At 36.6% G+C, this 26,517-nt stretch overlaps 1 protein-coding gene across 10 annotated transcripts in view; it reads left to right on the top strand.

Annotated features, from left to right (window-relative positions):
- QKI (QKI, KH domain containing RNA binding) overlaps nt 1-26,517 on the top strand; it is a 149,914-nt gene that overhangs the window by 20,966 nt on the left and 102,431 nt on the right. For all 10 annotated transcript variants that reach the window (XR_011647710.1, XM_058289768.2, XM_058289776.2 and 7 more), the window contains exon 2: nt 19,132-19,274. Coding sequence is in view for 9 of the 10 variants with exons in the window: in XM_058289768.2 (XP_058145751.1) it covers nt 19,132-19,274 (143 nt within the window). In the remaining variant the exon portion in view is untranslated. The remainder of the gene's footprint in view (nt 1-19,131; nt 19,275-26,517) is intronic.

The raw sequence follows: 26,517 nt of genomic DNA on the forward strand, positions 1-26,517 counted from the left end.
TATCCCTGTGAGAAGTCAGTTGCAAACAGCATTTGGCAGGTACCTTTTCTAAGTATCTTTTATGCCTGTAGAGTCTGGGAAAAAAGACTAGTGATAGATTACAGATACATATTCATCTGATCAACAGACACTGTCCTCCAGACCCATCTAGAATATATAATCTTACATCACAATCATTATTAATAATGATGATGAATGATATTGATGACTAATACTATAATTACTATGGACATTCTGTATATGTATCAGACACTTTATATTTGTGTGTGTATGTGTAATATCTGATTTAATCTTCACAGCAGTCCTGTGACTTGGGAATAATTCCATTTTATAATTATGCTGTCAGCTGTTTTATAGAATTAAAAAAAAAATAGCACAGTTGTATGTTTATAGAAAATCATGCAAAAATACAGATTTCCCATAGACTGCCCCCCAGCCCCCATTACCTTACAGTTTTGTGGTCCATTTGTTAAAATTAATGGAAGAATAGTATTACAATTGTATTATTAACTGTAGTCCATAGTTTACATAAGGGTTCACTCTGTTGTACAGTTTTAGAGTTTTTTTTTTTTTTTAAAGATTTTTATTTATTTATTTAATTTCCCCCCCTCCCCTGGTTGTCTGTTCTTGGTGTCTATTCGCTGCGTCTTGTTTCTTTGTCCGCTTCTGTTGTCGTCAGTGGCACGGGAAGTGTGGGCGGCGCCATTCCTGGGCAGGCTGCACTTTCTTTTCACGCTGGGCGGCTTTTCCTCACGGGCGCACTCCTTGCGTGTGGGGCTCCCCCTCGCGGGGGACACCCCTGCGTGGCATGGCACTCCTTGCGTGTATCAGCGCTGCGCATGGCCAGCTCCACACGGGTCAAGGAGGCCCGGGGTTTGAACCGCGGACCTCCCATATGGTAGACGGACGCCCTAACCGCTGGGCCAAAGTCCGTTTCCCAGTTTTAGAGTTTTTAAATTTTATTCAGAAACCACATATTTGATAAAGGTTTAATATCTAGGATATATAAAGAAATCCTTAAGCTTAACAACAAAAAGACAAACAACCCAATTAAAAACTGGGCAGAACACTTGACTAGACATCTCTCCAGAGAAGATATAGAAATGGCCCGAAAACACAGGAAAAGATGCTCAGCATCATTAGCCATAAGGGAAATGCAGATTAGAATCACAGTGAGATACCATTTCACTCCCATTAGAAGGGCTGCTAATAAAAAAGTGACAACAGGTGTTGGAGAGGATGCTGATAAATAGGAATCCTCATTCATTGCTGGTAGCAATGTAAAATGGTGCAGGGGCTGTGGAAGACAGTTTGAGGGTTCCTCAGAAAGCTAAGTATAGAACTACCGTATGACCCTGGCAATGCCTCTGCTTGGTATATACCCAGAATAATTGAAAGCAGGCACTCGAGCAGATAGCTTCACACTGATATATTCATAACGGCATTAATCATAGTTGTCAAAACATGAAGTCATCCCAAGTGTCCATCAACCAACGAATGAATAAATGAAGTGTGGTAAATACATACATTGGAATATTACTCAGCCATAGAAAGGAATGAAATCCTGATACATGTGATAACATGGGTGAACTTTGAAGACTTCATGTTGAGTGAAATAACCCTGACACAAGAGGACAAATATTGTATGTTCTCACTGATTTGAAACTGAGTAAGCAAACTCATAAAGGCAGAATCTAGCTTATAGGTCAGCAGGGAACAGGTTACCGGGATAGGGAGTGGGAAGTTAAGGCTTAAAATGTACAGGGTTCCTATTTGGAATGATGGAAATGTTTTTGGTAATGGATGGTGGTGATGATAGCACAACGCTGTGAATGCAGTTTACATCACTGAAATATGTATCTGGATGTTGCCTAAAAGGGCAAATGCTAAATTGTATATACAATGACAGAATTAAAGAAAGAAAAAAAAATCCATGGAACTGTGCTACTAAAATAGTGAACCCTAAGTTAATCTATGGGCTATAGTTATTAGTGCAATTATAAAAATGTTCTAACATCAATTGTAACATGTTGCACACCAATACAAGGTGTTAATAGGGTGGTGTATGGGAATCCTGTATCTGTTATACATGATTATTCTGTAAACTTATAACTTCTCTAATAAAGAAAACCTTCCCCCCCTAGTAATGTAAATACAACTTAACATTTCCTCTTTTAAGCACGTTCAAATCGATAGTTCAGTGGTGTTAATTATGTTTACCATGTTGTGCTACCATCACCACCATTCATTTCCATCACTCCACGTAGTAACTGTAATTTAAGCATTAACTCTGCATTGTTTTGTAAATTTTAGAATCAATTTATTGATATAAATAAAGCATGCAATCCATCCAAAGTGTACAGTCCATCCAAAGTATATTTGGTATCATCACGTAGTTGTGCATTCATCACTTCCGGCATTATTAATTTTCATTATTCCAAGAATAATGATAAAAGACAAAAACCAAAAAGCTCTATCCCTTAATAATCACCTCTCGGTGTCTCTCTGTTTCCCCTCCCTTACATAGCTGCTCTTATGTTTCCATCTAATTTATTTGTATTTTGTATAGATGGAATAAAGCAATAAGTAGTACTTTTTTTCTAGTTTTTTTTTTTTGACTTAGTACATCACCCCAAGTAGTAACTGCAATTTAAGTATTAAGTCATGTATCGTTTTATAAATTTTTGAAAGTTAAAATTTTACCTTTCCTGTGAATTGATAGTTTACTTCTGGACAAAGATCTGCAGAGTCAGAGTTTTTCTCTTGTCTTTTATATACACATACATGAAATTATCTTTACCTCCTTAAGCTTAAGCTCTAAGGAAGTGGTCTTTTTACTAGTAATTAACTTGCTGGACTTGAGAGTGCCATTGTTTTCACAAGACAAAAGACAGCATAGTATATTCATAATGGAGGAACTATATTTAGTTTCTTTCAAGGCTTATTGCACGCAATACTGATCTTCTTAAAGTGGGTTCCTTTTTTGGTACATTTTGATATTCTGATGTAACTCCTGATCGTTACTAGTAATGCCGGTACCAGGTGGCTTCAGGCACCTGTGAATTAGCCTTGTTTTAAGTCTTTTCCACTTCCTGCTTTTAAGAAAAAGTGTATTAGTAGGGCTTCCTAGTGTATTCTTTATCCTTCTGTAGCCTGTGAAATTATCTTATCTTGTTCTACTTAGTCTTTCTAGGACTGCTTGGTTTTAGACTGTTCTTTGGGAGAGAGTGCTTCCTAATTTATGTGAGAGATTCACTGCTAAAGAAAGGGTTGCATTCGTTTTCTAGTTTCAGAGTGATGGTGATGGTCTACTGTTTGAAGTAGTATTTTTTTTTTAAGACTTTAGTTCATATCAGTAATTTTCCACTTGCCCCTACCAAGGCAGGCTTTGGTGGAACAGATTTTTTTTGTTGTTAGGCAGAAATTCTGTTCATTATGAATTTTCTACTGGGACAATAAGTATTGTTTCCAAGGAACAGTGAGCTAATATGGATGGTAACCTGCATGTCTAAACCGTAGAGTGGCTACTCTGAAATACATAGCAGTTCATTGGCTTTTGTCTTTGAGAAGTTTTATAATAAATGAAAAAGAACCTCGAGCTTCTAGAGAGGAAAAAAAAGAAGCACTTGCTTGCCTAATCATAAACATTTTAAAACATATCAGTGTCATATAGAGATGGAATTAGGTGTTGGAAAAATCCTTAAAGAGGGCAGAAGCATGTATTACAGGCTTTTAAAAAAAGTCAGATCCATCCAAATATGTTATCAGAGCATCTGTGTTTTTATCCATTTATACTCTCTTCTTCATAATGAAGTGAGCATTTGAGATTTAGATTGCAGTTTTCCCATAGTTTGGATTTTGCTATTTTACCAATCAAATGAAAGCCTCAAGAGAGGTATGGCTAAATCTCTTATTTTTTAAATTTTATTCTATTCTATTTTTTTAAAGATTTATTTTATTTATTTCTCTCCTTTTTCCCCCCTTTGTCTGATCTCTGTGTCCATTCGCTGTGTGTTCTTCTGTGTCCGCTTGCATCCTTCTCATGCAGCACTGGGAAACTGTCGCTTTTTTGTTGTTGCATCATCTTGCTGCGTCAGCTCTGTGTGTGCAGTGCCACACCTAGGTGGGCTGAGCTTTTTTTGCACAGGGCTCTCCTTGTGGGTGGGGCAGCACTGTGTGTGGGCCAGCTCCACACTGGTCAGGCGGCCCTGGGAACCGAACCCTGGAACCTCCATATGGTAGGTGGATGCCACATCAGTTGAGCCACAACTGCTTCCCATGGCTGAATTGCTTTAAATATTATTTTATATGGTGTTCAAATCCAGGTATTTATATTCCAGACTACTCATCCGTATCTGTCAATCACCTCTAACTTCTAATGGCACAGAAGCCATTTCCCTTTAAGGATTGTGATGGTGGGGACTGTTTTGCTTACTGGTGTATCCCCACCACCTATGCAGGGCCTGGTATCAGCTACTGGAAGACAGGAAGAATTCAGTCAGTAAGGGTAGCTTCTTGAAAGAATTTATTCTATCAAACTCTTAAGTTTAGTTCTGAAAGTAGCTTTACCTGTCTTTGTAGATAAGTAAACATAGATTGTGAGAAGGCAAAAGGACTTCTTGAAGGAAACATGCCTAGTCCTTGGCAGAGCTTCAGTGAGAATCTGTTGTCTTTCATTCCGGTTTACTTTAGATATACCATTCTTTCTTTCCTTCATTATTAAGTATATGTCTCTATTTTTCCCTCTTTTTTTTCTGGCTCTTATCATCTGTCATCAGTATGTTCCTCCTCTCAAGACTCCTTGCTAGCAGTAATACTGGAGAAGCAGTGTGGTAGAAGTAAAAGACTATACAGCTTTTGGAGTCAGACCAAGATTCGGATCCTGACTTTTTAACTTACAAGTTATGTGATCTTGAGTGAAAGTACTTAATCCCCAAATCTCAGTTTTCTAAAAATAAAATGGATATGAAAATGGCCTTATCTGCTAGGAAGTCCACCTGACGGTGATAAAGCTCTGTCCTCCAAGGCAGACATTGAAGGGAGACTTTCTCCTTGGAGTGAAATTAGACCTCATTACTCTAAATTCTGGAGTGTGAGAGATCCCTCCTCACCATCACAACCACCATCACTCACCTGTGTTTCATTCCTGTTAACATTATGCTGTAGCATTTAAATAAGCCTCTGTACTCTGTACAGTTAGAGGTTTGGTAAACAGGGAAGATTGAGACGGAAAATATAACTCTGGATAACCTTGTTTACAAAACTGAATTCAATTTAAACTTCTGTAAAGATGCCTCCTTGTGTAATGTCTGATTTCCTTTTTTTGCCTGGAGGTGTTGTCACATGGAAGCCCAGTCTCAAGTGATAATGTGAAGTCCAGAGGAGTAGGAGTTCTTTCTGCATCTGACTTCTGAGGTCTGAGGATTTAATTGTTCCAGTCTGAGGATTTAATTGTTCCTGGATAATTGATTCTTAGAAGGCATCCTAACCATATATTATAGATCATGAAACTGTTAAACTCAACATAATACTTTTAAATATTTGCACAAGAAATGGGTATATGGAGTGGGGAAATAAGTTCCTTAGATTACATTACAGGATAATAGCAAGGAATGAAAATTCAATAAAGATTGTTACTTTGCATTACGAAATATTTTGAGAGATGCTTCTGTATGAGGCCATACCTGGGTATTCAGCTTCATCTATTGTTTTTGATCTCTTTAGTTTCTGATAGAGTTAGGACCATGTCTGCTTTACACATTACTGTATACCCATTACCTTGACCCATGCCTGGTACATAATAGATGTATAATATATATTTGTTGAGTGCATAAATGAAAAGCTGTTATATTGTACTGTTGATTTTCCCAGTTTATTAACAACTACTGCTTTAAGGAAATGTTTTCTGGCTATGAGAAAGCCTTTATTCTTAAAAGTTTTACTAAATATGTTCTGAATAGAAAGGTGATCAGAACGTTGGGAACTGTAAATGTAGGTGTTGTGAAAAATCTCAAGAGAAATGAATCATAACCCTTTAGTACAATCCTGTAGGGGCAAACTTTTCCCTGTTATTTTTTTAATTAAAAAAAATTTTTTTAAGCTTAAGACTAATCATATAAGGAACAGATGTAGCTCATGTAGCTCAAATGTTGGAGCACCCTCTTCTCATGTACAGTCCTTGTTCCCAGTTCAATCCCTGGTACTTCTAAAAAACAGAACAAGCTAATGAAAAAGCCAAGTCAGGGGAGCCAGTATAGCTCAGTGGCTGAGTGTCGGAGGTCCCAGTTTCAGTCCCCGTTCCCGGTACCTCAAAACAAAACAAAAAAAATGAATCATATATTTAGGTATCTTTTCATTGAATCTAAGGTACCACTAGAGGAATTTAGCATTGATGTACACACTCTCCCGTGTGTATTTATTCAATTTTTTATATCAACATGGTCTTAAGGGTTTATAATCCATTATTATCATTATTCATATTTTAAGTAAAAACTTCTAAAAAATTTTCGAAAGTTAATACATTAAGTTGATTAAAAATTCAAAAGTTCCAGAACTGTACATGATGAAAAGTCTCTCTTCCCTTACATATACCCTGGGTACCCATTTCCATTCCTATAAGTTTATTTGTATTCTTCCAGAGATACTAAAAGGGTTGAAAAAAGAGTAGTTGATAAAAACTGCTAGATTCTCAAGTACTGCTTTTTACCTAGATTTTGATGACACATCTACCAATTTACTGTTGAATCTTCACATACACATTGACAAGTGTTTTATAGTTGGTTTATCTTCAGATTTAAATTAAAATTTAATGCATACAGTGGACATTATGTAGAGATGACTGATTTCTTCTGAGTAGTCTAAAAAACTAAAGGAGCAGGAGGAAAATTTTTATTAAATAACACTTGATATTTTAATGTGTTAAACTATCCATTTTTAAAAGTAACTTCCAACAAATTGAAATTTCAAAGAGAAAACCTCTGCCTATTCCAATTAAATAATTGGTTTTTAGCCACTTTGTAAAAATGCTTTCCTTCTCTGTTTTTTGTTTTGTTTTGTTTCTTTCTTATGGCTTATTTTACCGGCAGTATCCGTATATTCGTTCAGGATTGTAGCATTCCTAAGAACTTGGGTCTAGATGTGGAGTTCACTTATAGACTTCTGTTTTGTTTTGTTTGTTTTCATATAGGAGCTTTATTATGGACCTGACTTCATATATAAAGTTAAGACAATGGCAATTACATTTAAAATTACTTCTTTAAAAGTTTTGTTATATTATGCACTATCCAAACTTCTATAAAGTAACATAAGAGATATTGCAACCCATCTTTGGACAGACACAGTAACACCTTTGCTGAAACTGGTTCCCAGATAAGCTTGTACCACCTGCTCTCTTGTCTAAGGGAAGAGAGAAAGTAATGAAGCAGGCGTTATTGATGCAGTAATTACTGGAATGTTGATCCATTGCTAAAATGGCACACATTTTATTTGGTGATGCAGCTGATGAGTTTTGCTCTTCTGCTTTGTTTGGATAGCTGCCACTCCCAGTACTGACATCATACCCATTCTTTCCAAAAGGCACTGTAGATGGTAATATAAGCTTCTTAATAAAGCACAGCACCTCAAATTCATAGGTGATGTCCAGTGTTGGTCTATAATTGATCTCAGAGAGTATGATCATTTCATTCCCTGGATCTACAGGTTTATTGATACGACAATTAGTGACAGGATAAGAAAACTTATAAACAACAGCATACTTGTTGCAGAACAGCTATTTCCCAGATATATGTCACCAAATCTAACGTCTGTGTCAGTAACAGATGGCCTTCTTTTCATTCTGGCTACCATCCAATCCTCAGTATACATTGAAGTCACTGCAGGTTCAAGCCCAGATCCAGATTTCCAAACCAACAAAGGAAGGAAGAGGAAGAGACCCCCTGAGACCACCAGGGCCTTCATCATGGCAGACTCAGATGCAGCACTCTTGAGAAACAGAAAGTGGCACAGTACACAGTATATACTCTCATGTCTGCTTGTATTTAACTTTTTGAGATTCATCCATATTGTTTTGCATAATAGTTGTGTCTTCAATTCTTGTTGGTTTATAGTATTCCATAGAAGGAAAAACTGCATTTTACTGATATGTTCCACTTTTTTTGGGCATTTTTTTTTTTGAAGATTTAATTTATTTATTTCTCTCACACACCCCCCACCCCCCTGTCTGCTCTCTGTGTCCATTCACTGTGTTCTTCTGTGACCGCTTCTATCCTTACCAGTGGCACCAGGAATCTGTGTTTCTTTTAGTTGCGTCATCTTGTTGTGTCAGCTCTCTGTGTGTGCAGCACCATTCCTGGGCAGGCTGCACTTTCTTTCCCGCTGGGCTGCTCTCTTTACGGGGCGCACTCTTTGCGCGTGGGGCTCCGCTACGCGGGCGACACCCCTGCGTGGCAGGGCACTCCTTGCGCGCATCAGCACTGCACATGGGCCTGCTCCACATGGGTCAGGGAGGCCCGGGGTTTGAACTTCGGACCTCACATGTGGTAGGCAGACGCTCTATCCATTGGGCCAAGTTGGCTTCCCTGTCATTAACTTTTTTTTAATATTTTATATCATCTTACTCATTTTCCTTTTTTAAAAAACATCAGTTTTTTTTGCTACATATTAATAAAGCATAAAACCAAATTGTACAAGCTGTGATATTCAGTATAATCAGATAGTTGCGCATTTATCACTCCAGTCGTTACTAGGGCATCTTTATTATTCCAGCAACAATAACAGCAATACTAAAGACAACAGTCAACCAACCAGGCAAAACCCATCACCTCTCAATCTCTGTGCTTCCCTGCCATACATAGCTGCTATTCTATTTTCTTCTCTCTAGTTTATTTGTATTTATTTTTTGTAAAAACAGTCTTATATATGCAGTATCACCCATATTCGTATTTTCCATGAGTAGACCTGCTCTTTGCTAGCATGGAAGTGAAAGAGGAGATCAACAAAAACTATTTTATTTATGCTCACTATTAAAAAGCAAGTATATTGGACTGCAGTTATTTTCTGTTCTTTAGCTGCCATCTCAAAATGAATTTTATTTAAGAGCTGCTTATTCCAGAAGGTCCTTTATGAAATCTTAAATAAAGCTGATTGGACCATTTGTGACCATTGTGACCATTGACCAATTCTTTAATCTCTTAGCATTAATTTCTTTTATATAATGGGTATTGTAATATATCTTTTTTCAGGTTCTGTTGCAGATAAGATGATAACTTATGTAAAATATTTTAGCGTGGTGCCTGGCATAAATAGGTACTCACATTAAATTTTTTTTAGGTCTCTGTGGTTTACTTTTTTTTTTTTTTAAGATTTATATTATTTATTTCTCTCCCCTTCCCCACCCGCAGCCCCAGTGGTCTGTTCTCTGTGTCCATTTTGCTGTGAGTTCTTCTTTTTGTCTGCTTCTGTTGTGGTCAGTGGCATGGGAATCTGTGTTTCTTTTGTTGTTGTTGCATCATCTTGCCGCGCCACCTCTCCACGTGCGTGGGGTCACTCGTGGGCAAACTGCACCCTCCTTCACGCTGGGCAGCTATCTCCACGGGGCGCACCCCCTGCACGTGGGGCTTCCCTACACATGGACACCCCTGTGTGGCACGGCACTCCCCGCACGCATCAACACTGTGCATGGGCCAGCTCCACATGGGTCAAGGAGGCCTGGGGTTTGAACCGCGGACCCCCCATGTGGTAGACGGACGCCCCATTCACTGGGTCGAGTCCGCTTCCCTCTGTGGTTTACTTTTACGTTAGGAGTCAATGACTTAATCCTTATTATAATATTGTTTTTATATAGGGAATCCAGTGTTATATGCAGTATTTTAAAATATTTTTCTCCCCTCCTAATAAGAATAACTTTATTTTCTGTTAAGTGATTATTGTAAAAATATCCGTAGTAATATGAAAGTTAGATTGTCTCTTTAAATCCATCTTCCAGAGATTACTACTGTCAAGAGTTATTTTCTCTGACTTCAATGTGTCTACTGAAAAATGTTTGCTTAATATAAATTGGATCATATAATAGACATTCTTTTCTATAACCTGTGAAAGAGGCTTCCCAGGAAGATGCAGTTTATTGTTAATTTCTTTCTGTAATACAAAACTGCTTAGAATAATCATGGAAATACGATTAACATTTTTATAAGGTCTTTGCTGTTTCGTATTTTTATATGTAAAACTTATCAACAGTTTTGCACAGTTAATTTTGGCATTTTAAGAGGGTTATAATGTGCAGTCTAATTTTGTAGTTTTTCTTTTTGTACTTATAGTTCTGAAGTACAAAACATAATTTCCCTAAAAATAAGGTCCCATCTAGAGACTGATACCTTGATTTTTTTTTTTTTTTGCTGGTTACCTACAAATTAAATCAGATTTAATTTATTCAGTTGTTAGGGTAGGCAATACATGTTCTATTAAATAGTGTCTACTCTCTGTTAGCCTGCCTTTTCATTTATCTCTGTACTTGGTGGATATGGTTTCTTAAAATGAGCATTGGGAAGTTATATTATTCCATGAGATTTGCTCTGCTCAAAATATCTTTAAAAGTTTATATGTATATAGTAAGTCCTGAATTTGAGGTCTCTTTTTATAGAAGACACCTTCAGTATCCAAGGACACATCACAGCCACCTCCTTTTGTACTGGCAGTGGTTCTTTATTTAAAGTATTGTTTAAAGATAAAATGAGTACTATGTAAATAAACACTATCAATTTGTTTATAAAGACCTAAAATAACTAAATTCTTACTTTGTTTTTTGTGTTAATGTACTAACTCAATGTCCAGCAAGAAGTGGATTGCGAGTAAGTGAAGAAATAATAGATCCCATTTAAATGGATTAAAACTCATTTGAAACTATAAAATCTGTTATTTTAACCTTGCTTACAAGATTTATACTATGTATATCAAAACGTGGTTTTTTTTGACATTTAGTTGGCTATTTTATTGAATAAATTAATGGAAATATGTCTATAATATCAGCACAGCAGGTCAAGCAATTGGAATTGGCTACCAGAGTATTGAGTATAATAATAAGCTCTATATGAAATTTTTTTCAGTATTTAAAAAAGGCTTGTTTTAATTTGGATTGTTAAAAATCCTGAAAATCTTTGATGCATTTTGTTTTGTTATTTGTGTATTGATAGTTTTGTTTACTATTGAGGTAGTAAATATTTTTCATATTTCATCTCCTAGCTTTTATTTTCTTGGTTTGAAGTTGTTGAAAAAAATTCTAAATCAGAAAATAAAATATCCTTTACTTAGTCTTTCAACATTGTGTTATTGAGTTGATGAATAGCTGTAACTAGCCAGCTATGCAGCTAGCACACCTTTTCTCCCCTTCTCTTCCTCTTCTCTTCTCCTTGATTCCCTAATTTCTTAACTTTTGTTCTATGCTATTTCTTCTCAGTGTCCTTAATTCTGATGTTTTAGTCTTCCATGGAGTAGTGGATCTGTTAGTCTGATAATTCAGATTTTAATAGGACATAGAAATGTTTAAGGTAGCAGAGGGTGGAATAACCATACACTAATTCAAATATTCAGAAAAGAGTGATGGTAATAGAAAAACCAAAGGAAAAAAATGAGCAGTGGTTTATGAAACATAATGAATTAAAACCAAACAGTTTAGTTAAATCCATAGTGAGAAATTAAAGGGAAGAGAAAAAAGTAGAATAGACGATGTAATATTAGAAGTACACCTAAAGTGTAACTGCCCAGTATAACTATTTTCCCTTTTCTCTTAGGGAGCAAAATTTACTGACTGATAATTGAGCTCTAGTATAGAAAAGAAACAAAATTCAAGATAATTAAAACAGAAATGTGAGGAGACAGTAAGAAATATAACCAAAATGAATTTTCAGGCCTAAACAAAAATTCGTTTTGGGAAACGGACTTTGGCCCAGTGGTTAGGGCGTCCATCTACCATATGGGAGGTCCGCGGTTCAAACCCTAGGCCTCCTTGACCCGTGTGGAGCTGGCCATGCGCAGTGCTGATGCGCGCAAGGAGTGCCGTGCCACGCAAGGGTGTCCCCCGCGTGGGGGAGCCCCACGCGCAAGGAGTGCGCCGGTGAGGAAAGCCGCCCAGCGTGAAAAGAAAGAAGCAGCCTGCCCAGGAATGGCGCTGCCCACACTTCCCGTGCCGCTGACGACAACAGAAGCGGACAAAGAAACAAGACGCAGCAAACAGACACTAAGAACAGACAACCAGGGGAGGGGGGGGGAATTAAATAAATAAATCTTTAAAAAAAAATTAGTTTTCAGAATACTAGAAATTTTTTGAGAAGTGTGATCACTGAATATCAGTTCAACAAATCATGGGAAATGGGAGGAGCCTAAATGTGGGAAAGGTGAATACTCCCAAAAGCTTAAAAAATTTCTTTATTCCAAATGTGATGGCACAAGCTGTGGAGATTCCAACACAGATTGTTTCCTCTTTGAACTGTTGGATGCAGAGGGATGCTCTGGTCCTAGTGTAGTTTAAGATTGTGTGAGGTAATTGGTAAGGTGTGCCTATATTTTGGTTTCCAGGCTAGAGAAATGTGTGCTTTGTGAAATTTGTGCTTAGTTGGATTCTTGACATGGAGAGTAGTTATCCGAAAGAATCCTAACTGGTATATTACCAGTTTGAAGGGACATGTCCAGTAGGACACACTAGGAAAAAATTTTAAATCATTTTCCGGTGTCTGAACAAACAGTTGTGGAAATATGAACTGGTGGAGACTTGGCTCACCAGCGTTTATGAAAGCATTCTTAGAGTACATGTTAACCATGTGATATGCTTGCCAGGATATAAAGTTAGTCTTAAGCCACATTGATCGAAGCGAACTGTACAGTACTAAAAGACAACCTCAATCTTGCATACTCAATCATCGTGGAATAGGGTGTACAGTGCTGATTTGGACACTTTAAAAAGGACATAAATAAATTGGAGTGTGAGGAAAAGAGCAGTAGGGAATAAAAACCATGTCATGTTGCATAGAGAGGAGGATACTTAGATACTATAGAACTGTTCAAATATTTGTAGGGCTATCATATAAAAGAAGGTTTTGGCCTATTTTATGAGCTTTGGAATGCTGAATAGGGGCCAGGAAAGAGATTTTGTTTCAGTAAAATAAATTTTTAACATTTAAAAGCTCCAGAGATATGTAAAATAAATTGCCTTGGTATTGTGGGTATTTAGAAAGAAGATACATGACCAATTTTTTGCTTGTCCTAGTGTTAGGTGATTAAATAAATGGCTCCAAATATTTTGTATTCTCAACCACTGGTGGTTGATGAAGGTAGTGTGGGGATAGGATATTTGAGCATTGTAGTAGATTCCAAAAATATAATAGAAATTGTACATTGCTGGTGATAGGGCTGTATAAATTAATTAGACATTGTTTTATTTTCAAATTGTATTTTTATTGTGGTAGTGTATGATACAACAAAAGAATATATATAGCTTGAAAATATACAATATGTACACAATATCCATATCTTGCATGTAACAAGTTCATGTTATGTATAAATATATTCATATGTTCAAATATATTACCATATTTGGATATATGTTGTGTGTGTGTGAGTGTATATAAAAGGATATTACAACACATGAAATATTGCTCCTTTCTCTTTTTTATTTTTTTATTTTTATTTTTTTTATTATTATTATTTTTTATTTATTTATTTTTTTATTGACTTTGTAATAATATTACATTAAAAATATATATGTGAGGTCCCATTCAACCCCACCCCCCCACCCCCCCCTTTCTCTTTTTTATGAATGTGAAATTACCTATTAGGAAATAGAGATTACCTATACCCATTGCATGTATTTATAATGTTTTGACAGTAATTATATCAACTTGATAGAGTAGCATTAACAAAACCTTTTATTGCCAGGACTTACAGAATGAAAAGTTTTGAGAGACAAAACTTTTTTTTTTTAATTAAATTTTATTTAAGTATATCATGAGTTTATGAATATACATAAACAATAAGTCGGGAAACGGACTTTGGCCCAGTGGTTAGGGCGTCCGTCTACCATATGGGAGGTCCGCGGTTCAAACCCCGGGCCTCCTTGACCCGTGTGGAGCTGGCCCACGTGCAGCGCTGATGCACGCAAGGAGTGCCTTGCCACGCAAGGGTGTCCCCCGCGTGGGGGAGCCCCACGCGCAAAGGAGTGCGCCTGTGAGGAAAGCCGCCCAGCGTGAAAAGAAAGAGCAGCCTGCCCAGGAATGGTGCCGCTCACACTTCCCGTGCCGCTGACGACAACAGAAGCGGACAAAGAAACAAGACGCAGCAAATAGACACCAAGAACAGACAACCAGGGGAGGGGGGGAAATTAAATAAATAAAAATAAATCTTTAAAAAAAAACACAAAAACAAAAACAAAAAAACAATAAGTATATAGTAAAAATTGTGAATTTAAAAAAGAAACACACGTAACATACAGGGCTCCCATACATCACCCTACCACCAATAACGTGCTGGAGACAAAACTTTTTAGCACAGTGAGTTATGGGAGGAAATGATAAATGGGTGTTTGCATCCTAAGATTGATAACCATGAATTCAGTTGAGTATTCGATAAATTTCCTATAATTATGTGAGGCACAGGCACAGAGAATTTAAGTAAGAGACTTGTCTAAAGTCACACAGTAACTGCTAAGACTGAAATCAGAACTTATTTTGACTTGAATGTTGTAAATAACACACCAGGAAGTCTAATGATATCCTGGCTAGAGAGGTGCTGTCCTCAGCAGATTAGACCCAACAATGAAATCAGAATGTAAATTCTTTGAGTACTAGAGCTGTGTCAGTCATCTTTTCATTCCCATTAGTATTTCTTTTCTATAATTTGTTTTCTGTTATTAAATTGAGTGGTATATCTTAGAGGCTGTGAAAGATTCATGGTAGAATTTCTTCTTATTTTAATTATGTTTTGTTCCTGTGCTTCACAAACTCCTCACCATTAGGGAAAAAAATTCCAAGTTGCCTTCTTCCTTGACTTTCTTAACCTAATACCTGAAACACAGTTGATAACTTTTGCTTTTATGCTGCCACCAACTCTAATCCATACTTTATTTTTACACCATAAATTTTTTTTTTTTTTATTTTTTTAGTTAATGGGGGGTCGGGTATTGAATCTGGGACCATATACACAGGAAGCTGGTGCTCAACCCTAGGCCACATTGGCTCCCCTTAGTTGGTCTTTTCACATGTTTGTTTTTGTTTTTAGAAGGCACTGGGGACCAAACCCAAGACCTCCCTTGTGGGAAGGTCAACCGCTTGAGCCACATCTCCCTCTATAACTTGTTTTAACTTTAATGCCCTCTAACCTAACTCATTAACTCATTACTTCCTTCATTCACCCCCCCCCCCCAACTACCTAGCCTACCAAGTGTTTATTGAGGACCCACGATTTCAGGCTCTATTTAGGAGCTGGGCTACAGTGGGTAAGAAAATCGCATTCAACTTTTAGTCTGAGTGGGATAAGTATATTAATCATTGAATCACACAGATGCTTCTAGAAATACAACTTAAGTGTTTAATTTGTCTTCCATTATGTCTTATAATTGGATGTTTGTATATATTGGTTTTGGTATATGTATTAGTCAGCCAAAGGGGTGCTGATGCAAAATACCAGAAATTGGTTGGTTTTTATAGAGAGTATTTATTTGGAGTAGGAACTTACAGATAACAGGCGAAAAAGCATAAATTACTTCCCTCACCAAAGTCTATTTTCACGTGCAAGATGGCTGCTGACATCTGTGAGGGTTCAGTCTTCCTGAATTCCTCTGGGTTTTGCTCCTAGTTTCTCCACAAGGACAGCTGTAGACTATCAGGCAAATGTTTCTGTGTCTCAACCCAGGACTCCAGCTTCAGCATCAAACTCCAACATCAGAACTTGAAGAGTAAAAACCCTTAACTCTGTCCTTTGCAATGCCTTTTATCTGTGGATCCCCACTCACCAAAGGGTGGGGACTCAGCACTCAACTGACATAAGAGGTTTACTTGATTAAGTAATCAGGAAATCAATCCAGTATAATCTCATATGTCCAGAGGAAAAGCTCAGTTTACAAACATAATCCAGTATTTCTTTTTGGAATTCATCAATAATATCAAACTGCTACAGTATATTTATATATTTTTTAACCTAGTGGGTTTATCTATTTTCTTATTTATAATTGATTCTTTTGTTATTTCTCAGTTTGATAAACTTGTTTACTTGGAAAATCGTGACTTTTCCACCTTGATCTACTGTATTACCATGGTTAAAGGATTGCTTTTCTAATATTGAACTACTCTTTCATTCATGGGTATAAATTCCACTTTGTCCTAGTGTATTTTTCTGTTAATGTGCTTTTGGATTCTATTTATTTAGGATGTTTGCGTTTGTGTTTATAAGCAAATTTTATCAGTATCTTTCTTTTATGCTTGTTTTTTGTTTTGTTTTGTTTTGTTTTTGAGGTATGGGGACCAGAGATTGAACCCAGGACCTCATATGCGGGAAGCTTGTGCTCAAACACTGAGACACATTGGCTCCCCTGAGTTGGTTTTTTTGTTTGTTGTTTGTTTTTGTTTTTAGAAAGCACCAGGGACTGAACCCAGGAACCTCCCATTGGGAAGCAGGCACTCAATCACTTGAGCTACATTCTCTCCTCTGTCAAATTTTAATATTAGTGTAATGCTGACTTCAAAACAAGAGTTGGACAGTTTCTGAAGAGGAAATTTAAATATAAATTAATATGAAAGTGCTTTTATATAGAGACATGAACTAAAGGATCTATATAATTTTAATTTAATATCATCTTTCTAATGATCTTTGGTTAATTATTTGCTGTAGTTATGTAAATTATATAAATAATGACTTATGTTTAATTTACTGATAGTTGAAAGGCTGATTTGAGAGTTGCTATCATGCTAACAAGATAAACACTAATTTGATATTGGACTGCGTAAGAAAGATTTCATTATAAAACTAGAAATGTAAAAATTAACGGTAAGAATGAAAAAAATTTTTCATTTTTTTAGATGAAAAAAATTTTGAAAATTTAAATAAAATATTAAATTAAAAACTTTAAAAATACCTATAAATTTTTTTGGTGCATTTTTAGTGATTGAAACAAAAGATATCTAAAATCACAGCTTCTGGAAAAAGCACTTGTTTTTGCCGGTCTTGTACATGTTCTCGAACTTGACCTTGGCCTCATTCCAGGCCTTGGAAGAGCAGGGTCTCTGATGACATTCTTGTTGACAGTGGTTTTGTCCAAGGGGATATTCACAGAGTACCTTGTGGGCATGAGGTGATTGTAGTTACAAACTTTCATGAAAGACTTCTCTTGGACCGCTTGGCGATTTTCTTCTTGGCCACGTCAGCGGTCACTTTCCAGGGTAGCGGTCTATTCCAGAGCATGGCTGGAGGGTTGGTCTGAGGGGCCATCTTCAGTGTTCTTCATGACGACAGCTCTGCACCTGGAGTAGTGTCTGGCCAGCTCCAGCTCCAGCACCACTTTCCCGGGTTTCATAGACTTGCCCATTTTGACAGCCGCCACTGGGGCCTACAGCAGAAAGAGAAATCTTGCCCTTTTAATGTAGTCAAATAGAAAATACCAGTACCTCTTGATTTTTGATGATTTCGTTTGCTATTCAGAGATAAGCATTTGGCAGACGTTGCCAAGCAAGTTAGTTAAGAGATACAATTTGTAATAAAATGAATATTGCCATCACCGAAGCAGAAAATGTATTATAGTGCAGTTATTTTTCACTGATTAAGACTTTATGACACCAAAGAACACCTTTGATATTGCCTTTTTGCTGTGTAGGATTTTATTTAACAGAATTAATTAACTAGTGTGGAAATTTAAAGTATGGATTCATATTTGAGAGTTCCTTAATAATGGATTAAAATTTCATATTTTTAGGGTACACAAAATACATTTTAAAAATAAAAGGCATTTTATTTTCAAATACTAATGGACACATGAACCTTTTCCCCAAGGAATATGTAATATACAGGATGGAGAGATGATTGTATAGGCATCCAGATAACTTTTAATAACAAAAACAACGCTTCTTGGTATGCTGGAGTGGGCAGGCGCTTATATGTGACTGAAGCTTAAAAAATAAATATTGAAAGAATCCATTTCCTTGTGTTGTTAAAAATGGAACTGTTTTACCTTTTTTTTTTCCCCCAAGAAGTATATTTATACCCAGGAACTATACTACTGTTTTAAAAAAAAGCATTGATTTTAGATATCACTACTCTTCTTTATTACATTTCATTCATTAACCCAATATAGTTTGATCTCTATTACCATCTTACTTTGAAACTTCTGATCAACGGTGAATTGGTGGTCAAATCCAAGGGTACCTTTGATCTTTACTTTGCCATGTTTTTGTGGTATTTGACACTGCTGATTATCCTACTCTTGATGCTGTCATTTCTTAGCTTCTGTGATACCGCTTCCCTAGTTCTTCTACTTACTGCCATTTCTTCTTGACTTGGATCTTCTTTTCCCTACCCCTTAAATGTTGCTATTCCTAGAGTTCATTCAGTCCTTCCTTTTCCTTATAAGACATCTCTTCTGTTCCCATAGCTTTGAGCATTACATTGTGTAGCAATTCAGATTTCTGTTAAACTTGCAATCTGTGTATCTCTCTGTTGGACATTTGTTCGGATATTCCAAAGGCACCTGAAATATCCAACAATGGTCCACTTGAAATTTCATTCAGATAGATGAGACCTGAAGAATATATGAAAGAGCCTTTGGTATTAGTTTTGTCTGTTAGGCATTCTTATACAATGCTTATTTGACTCAAGCTATCATTTTGAGTGATTGACCTCATGTAGGCATGGAAAAATTTGGTAAAATGGCAGGTCTCTACCATAGTGGTTAAGAGTTTGGGCTCTGAAGTTAGTTATAATAAGGTGTGTTATTTGTTGGTATGAATTTGACTTAGAAATTAATCAAGGCTATAATCATTTTAAATATGGACTTAATCCAGAGAATGGAAGAATAGGTTACTTCCCTTGCCCTCTTTTTTTTTCCTGGATAGAAAGAATATTTTTTTTGTCTAACACATTTAAAATTTTTACTTTTAACAGAAATTAGCAGAGTACGGAAAGACATGTACAATGACACATTAAATGGCAGTACAGAGAAAAGGAGTGCAGAATTGCCTGATGCTGTGGGACCTATTGTTCAGTTACAAGAGAAACTTTATGTGCCTGTAAAAGAATACCCAGATGTAAGTATATTTTGTTGTTTTATTCAATTTTTTTCTGCTTTGCATACTTTGAGAAGAGATATATCTGGTGGTAAATGTTTAAGCATTGTCGACCTTTTTTAAAAAAAAAAAATATGTGAGGGACCGGAGATGTAAATAATTTGGCATAGATAATTTTTTAAAAAATCTTCTAAAAATGTTTTCATTTGAAAATTGCTATCTCACTTCTGAAAATATGCATGTTTAGCATTGCAAATTGGGTCCAAGACTTCCTGAAAAAGCTTTGGCCTAAACGTCAAAGAGCACCAACTATAACTCCCTGCTCTGTCTTTAATCTGATCTCACATAAGCCAAAACCTGGGCCATGTTATGCTTTGTGTAAAAAAGAAGGGATGGACTATATGACAGCTAAAAGTTCCTTCCTGCTCTGAAATCTTTATCATAGCCATTGTTTGCAAGCTGGTTTTTTTTTCTTTTCTTTTCTTTTTTTTCCTTTTCTTTTCTGGTCTGAGCCTGTTGTTCAGCTCTTCTTATAGCATCTTTTTGCCATATACCAGCTAATATCTATATTAATCCAGCCTCTGTCTTTTGTTACAAACCCTTGTGTGGTAGGTCCAGTTCTGTCTCTCTGACCTCTTTTTAAATGATTTTCCCTCTTCCTTACTACTCTATAGTTACATTGGCCTTCTTTTGAGTCATAGAACATGTCAAGTCTATTCCCAACCTTAGGATCTTTATATTAGCTGTACCCTGACCTCTGCTGGCTGACTTCTTCTTGTCATTAAGATTTTAGCTTAAATGTCACAGAAGCCTCCCCTAACCATTTTATCTAATGGTTTTTATTTCACATAAGTCTCTTATTTCTCTGCAGTTGCACTTAATATGTTACTTTTCTTGGATTATTGGAAAAAGCTTTAGTATTTCACAGGTTGTGTATTTCTAATACATTTTTCTTTAAAGCATATACTTTATCTCTTTGTATTTTTGATAGTATATAAACAGTTCTGAATAAGACAGACAAAATGGGAGTTGGCTGCAATGTTATTTGTTAATACAAAAATAAAAAAAAGAGAACAAAACCTTTATAAGACAAAAGCAAGGATGTCTCTGAGATCCTCAACGTTGTGAGTTTGTAGATGTTTGCTTCTTTATTGAGAACATTGATAACTAGGCATCATTGGCTGCGGACTTTATCTTTAAATTTCAGATTCTTAGGAGAGAGAATGTGTTTTGGGCCAGTCAGCTATGACCAGGAGAGGAGGTTGGCCCACCCTGGGAACTGGATGATTCCCATAGATAGGAAAGAAAGTATTGTGATTTGCGTAACTATCCCAGTTGAGTTCTACTACTGTTTGGTGTTTTGCTATTCCCTAAGGAATACCAGCCTTCTCATCTGCTTGTTTAAACCCTGAAGGTCCAGCAATAGCCGTTAATTTAGAATAGTCAACACTTTAAGACTTTGTTAGAAGAATATAACTTTGATCTGTCTGGCCCCCATCTCTTTGTAAAAGAAAAAATTGAAAAAATCTGTTCAGGGGAAGGAATATAGATATACTGCATTATTTAAAAGACATGCATTCCACATAATCTTCTAAATCAAAAGGGATGCATTTTACAACCTGGATCTAGAGGGTACGTCTTCACTTTAGAGGGTACCTCATCCTTTTGCACCAGTTGTGACTCACTGCCGTGGTGAGCTGCTTTGGCTCACAAACATTTTCTATCTAGATCAGTGGTTCCGGGAAAGTGATTCCTGGAGGAGCAGTATCTCTTCCTGGGAACTTGTTGAAAATGTGAACTCTGAAGCTCCACCCCACACTTAGTGAATTAGAAACGGAGGATGAGGGTCAGCAGTCTGCCTTTTGTTAAGCCCTATAGGAATGTTAAAGTTTGAGACTCTGCTCTAGATACTTTTCGTTTTGGTAGTCAAAATAAATAATAGGTGATCATGTACATGGTCATTTTGCCAGGAGGTGGATAGAGTGATGAACTGAACCATGTCTCTGCTTTCATGCAATAGGCATTCCTGTGGCAAAATCACACAAAAAATGAATATATACTTTTAGGTGGCAGTAAAAATAAAGTGGGGTAAGGGGATCAGTGACGACCGTGTATGTGTGTAGGTTTTCATTTTCAAGGGTGACTAGGAAAGGGATTTCTTGTAAGTGATGAGAATGCAGCGACATGAATGAAGTGATAAGGCAGTAAGGCATGAAAACTAATTGGAGGAAGAATATCCCAGGCAGAATGAACAAGCAGTTCAGTGACCCTGAGGCATGAGCACGCTTGGGACTATTTTAAGAATAAGGGAAGAATAAAGGGAAGTGTGGTAAAATGTGAGATTAGAGAATTAGCAGAAGGACCATATCATGTAGAGTCAGTAGAATTTTGGATGCTATTCAGTGAAATGGGAAACTGTTCACCTGTTTTGAGCAGAGGAGTGGCATAATCATAGGTTTTTATTAGATTCATTTTTGGTTGCTCTGTGGCACATAGACTGTGGGCAGTGGTGGAGGAAGCAACTTCATCACACTTTTTTTTTTTAAATTAGTATTTTATAAAACAAGTAATTTTGCCTTGTTTGTATGTAAGCTTCTTTTTGGTCAGTATGCATATAGGTCAAAAGTACTAACTCGGCTGTCTGTGTTGCTTGTTTTTTAACTTTGGGCAAATTCCTTATCATTTTTGGTCCTTAGTTTCCTCATCTCTGTAATTGCCTTTCTTATAGTGTTATGAGGAAGAAATCAGTTAATGCTTGAAAAAATGACTTCATGCTGCTTAAGTGTTATTACTAAAATGTAAGCACCGTGAGGGGAAGGATTATTGTCTTTTTTGTTCAGTGCCATGTTTCCAGGATCTAGAATAGTGTTTGGTAAATGAAAAATGTACAATAAATACTTGAGCAGATTCTTTAAAGTATTACTAAACATTTTTTTAATCTGTTTTTTTGTATTTGCACATAGCGACTTATTTGTGGAAGTCAGTGTTAAATTGGAGGTAGAGATTTGGATTTGACTGTATTTCTCTGAAACTGATGTGAGCAGACTGGTACAGTGTAGAGCTCTCAGACTGGTAGAATTTGATGTTTGAGAAATGAAGGTAGTATTGTATAATACCCTTCACAATGTTTTTGAACCATTGGCTGAATGGTATAAAAGTGGGAAGGTAATATGAACAGCCTATTGAAAATTTTTACAAAATTCATATGTATTAAGCAACCTTCCATTGCATCTTTGCTGTGTACCAAGAATATCCTGGGAGTGGGGCTATAAATTCAGTTGAGAAAACTATTCGATATAGTTGCGATAGTGGGTTTTGAATTCTGGCTTTCCCCCTTTTACTCGCTGTATTTGTCAACTGTTGCCACGGTAATGCCCCATAATAAAGCCCTCTGAAACCCAGCAGCTTGAAACAGTAAGCGTTTGTTTCTAAGTCCATGAGTCTGCGTGCTGACCGAGGTTCTGCTCTTGGAGACCAAGCCCTGGCTCACCTCAGCTGTCAGCCGTTGGTGGGGCTCAGGTCCTCTCCAGTGTATGTTTCTTCTGTAACCCAGGTGGAAGGGGCCGTGGCTGCTTGGGGCCTGCTCTTCCCAGTGCCAGAGCCAACGCACATGTGTAAAACATGCAAGGCCTTGCTCTTGTCCCAACCACGGTGAACATAATTACCCCCAGGTATATTTGGCCAGGTCTGGAAGTATTTTTGGTTTTCAAAACTAGGAGGAGGACAGTATTAGTGACATCCAGCAGATACATTGCAGGCTGCTAAACATCCCGCAGTGCACAGGACAGTCCCCTACAGCAAGGAATTACCCAGCCCGGTAGTGCCGAGGTTATGAAGAAACTGAATTAATCATGTCCTCCCTCCGTCCTCAGTGTGAATTGGACTGGAATAAATGTTTGCTGACTATATATTGGCTTTGAGAAAAATGTTAAGGTTTTAGAATCTGTTTCCTTTGTCTGTAAAATTATAAAGCCCACCTCATAGAATTGTTTGGAGGAATAAAGATAATAAAAAGTATAGTGGCTGGTATAGCATTTAATAAATGGTAGGTTGTTTCCTTGAAAGAGCCCAGAGTCTTGTAAGAAAGATAAAATTTACATTAAGTCGTTTAAGACGAAGTTTATTATGCTTTCATAAAATGACATATCAGTGAAGATTAAATTTACGTTAAGGCCATCAAAGTGGTAATTTGGCCGGTTAAGTTATTAAGGGCTTGTTTGAATCTGTGGAGATCTTTTGTTTAGTTTTGTTTTTGTGTGCGTGTGTCTGTCTTTTTTCCAATTTGTTTTTTGTCTTTGCGGAGACCTTTTTAAAGTGGTATATGAAATGGAATTAACTGGTATAAGTGAAAAAGATTATGTTTCAAATGAGTCGGTAATAGTTGTGCCATTAAATTTGCCTAGTGATCAGTTTTTGGTTGTGAGAAACTTTTATAGGATCTGCCAGAACTGTAGATAAGCAGTTCCAAATCTTGGCAAGGTCTAGCTGTTAGGAATGTTACTTGTCCTGATTGTATATGAACAGATTAGATTGTGGAACTTTGCTGATGTGGTGATTGTACACGAACAGATTGCTGAACTTTGCTGATGTGATGTAATGAGACCTTATTTTCAGGGATTTTATATGAAGATAACTCTAATTTTCTAATGCTGTAAAAATAAGTTTTAACTTTGAATGATAATAGTTTTGAAAGGTATCTCTTGGGTCCAGGCCATCATGATGGCACATACTGTCAAAAGTCTCTAAGATGGAAGAATGCCTTTTGAAAATTACCCCCGTCCTCCTTCAGATTGTAGGGCCCCAGCCTGATGACAACTGTAATTAATTCTATAGGCTTATGTTATCTACAGTACTGTCTATGATCTTTCTCATAATAATCTGTGTTAATGAGGGACTACAAGCACTCTTTCAATTTTATTTTCCTGGGTTTGCAGTTAAAATTTTCTTAGTCATACCGCTTAAGTTACTAGAGGGTTTTTTAATGGTTTTATTCTGTTTTTTAAGATTGTCTCTGCACACTAATCAGATCTTGAGCTGACCTTTGTTTTGGACAGGTTATGAGATGAGGGGGACAGTCAGTGCAGTTATTTTTCCTTTGGCCTCTGTTCTTTTGACTTGTGGTTTTCTTACTGTGTGGAAGGAATTAATCTTCATGTGAACTATTTTCAGTTTTTTTCTGAATGAGAAATGAAAATTTAATGATTTGCAAAGTTACCTTTTTCAATATTTGGGTTAACCTTTGATTTGTATGTGGGAATGACCTTAAATATAGGTAAAAATGCACTGTTTTAAAAATAAGAGCTGCATAGTTGATAGTTTATATAAAAAGCTAATTAGGGAAAGGTTATTGATTTTTTTTAATCTTTTTTGCTTTTAAAGATTACATAGATCACACAAAATGTTACATTAAAAAAATACAAGAGGTTCTGATATATTCCACTCCCCACCACCCCCTACTCCTCCCATATCAACAACCTCTTTGATCAGTGTGGCACATTCATTGCATTTCATGAATACATTTTGGGACATGGAATGTAGTTTACATTGTAGTTTACACTCTCTCCTATTCCAGTCCATTCAGTGGGTTATGGCAGGATATATAATATCCTGGATCTCCCTGCAATATCATTCAGGACAACTCCAAGTCCTGAAAATGCCCCAGGTTATTGATTTTAAATAAGGTTAATTTATATTTTTACTAGGTGAGGTTGTGAAATGTTCACTTACATCCCTGCCTGTTGGAGTTTTAAATTTTAACTGTATGTTTTGAGAATATAAAGTGTGTCTTTTAAGTTTTAGGTAGGGAAACTATTGTTGTCTTTGAAGTACAACCAGATCAATTTAGGGAGGGTCAATTTAGGGAGCTTTCATTACTTTGTTGTTGACATATTGAGGGTTTGCTATATACCAAATATTTAATAGGCATTTATGGTTTGGGATATGCTGAGTTCATTAGGGTATTAATAGATATTGCTCTTAGTTTCCCATCTGTTAACCTAAGGAGATGTCTTAGTTTTCTGTCGGCCATGTATGATGTTATATGCATGTTATTTTCTAAGTTCACAACTTGTACTATGCAATTATTATTTATATATGTTCATGTATGAATGATATACTTCAATAAATTATTTTTAAAATGAAAAACAAAACAAAGCAAAGCAACAGATACCTACAATGCAGTGGCTTCAAAAACTGGAATTTATTGGCTCATGGTTTCAAGGCTAGAAGAAGTCCAAAACAGGCATCAGCAAGGTGATGCCTTCTCCAGGAAGACTGTTGTTCTGGGACTGGTCGCTGACTTTTCTGCCACATGACAAGGCACATGGTAGCATCTTCTTCCTCTTCTGGGTTCAGTTGACTTACAGCTTCTTTGACAGGTTGATTTCTCTTAAAGCCTGTGTATTAGGATTATGGCCCATCCTGATTCACTTGGCCACACCTTAACTAAAAATAACATCTTCAGAAGGCCCTATTTACAATGGGTGGGTAAAACCTGTAGGGATGGATTAAGATTAAGAAAGTGTTTTTTTCTGGGGTATATAATTCAGCCTACTACAGGAATGTAATATAAGAACTGGGGAGAAACCTGCTTTTCTAGGGAAAGGTTACAGAAATGTCGAGGTGTTTCTGATATTAAAGGAAAGCACCAAGTGCTGATAATGCGAGAGCGGTGTCTCCTGGAACTGAGTGAAGTGATCAGCATCAGCTTCTTCTTGTGCCTAACCCTCCCGGCCCCCAAAATGGCAAATGGAATGGGCTGTGGTAAAGTTAGGGGTCACTTTAAGAGCTGAATTAATACTTTTGGAATAATATGAGGCTGATAATATTTATGTAGCAAAAGTTAAGAAATTAACTTAGTTACCTTCAAAGAACATTAGGTAATCTCTCTATGGCCAGAACTACACATTTCATCAGACTCCTCTTGAGGGTCTGAAGTGACATTTTTGTAAGCTTAGTGTTGATTCATATAATAGTCAAGCTCATCAATTTCTCTTATTTGGAGTTATTTATCTTTGTTACTGAAAATTACGCTGATGAAGTAATATCACTTAAATATTTCATTCATACAAAAGATTCACTTAAGGTAAAAAAGGATATATATGATGATGGCAAAGCAGTGATACAATCAGTAAAATGTAAAAATATTGAGAAGGCAAGATGTGGTTCTCTGAAAGTAGTAAAATAATGGAGAAATATAAAAAAACAGTTGGACTCATTCTGAAAGTAAACTTGAACCTGAAAGGAGTTTTTATGGACTTTGTAC

Source organism: Dasypus novemcinctus, chromosome 28 (assembly GCF_030445035.2).
Source record: "Dasypus novemcinctus isolate mDasNov1 chromosome 28, mDasNov1.1.hap2, whole genome shotgun sequence".
NCBI classification, from domain to species: domain Eukaryota; kingdom Metazoa; phylum Chordata; class Mammalia; order Cingulata; family Dasypodidae; genus Dasypus; species Dasypus novemcinctus.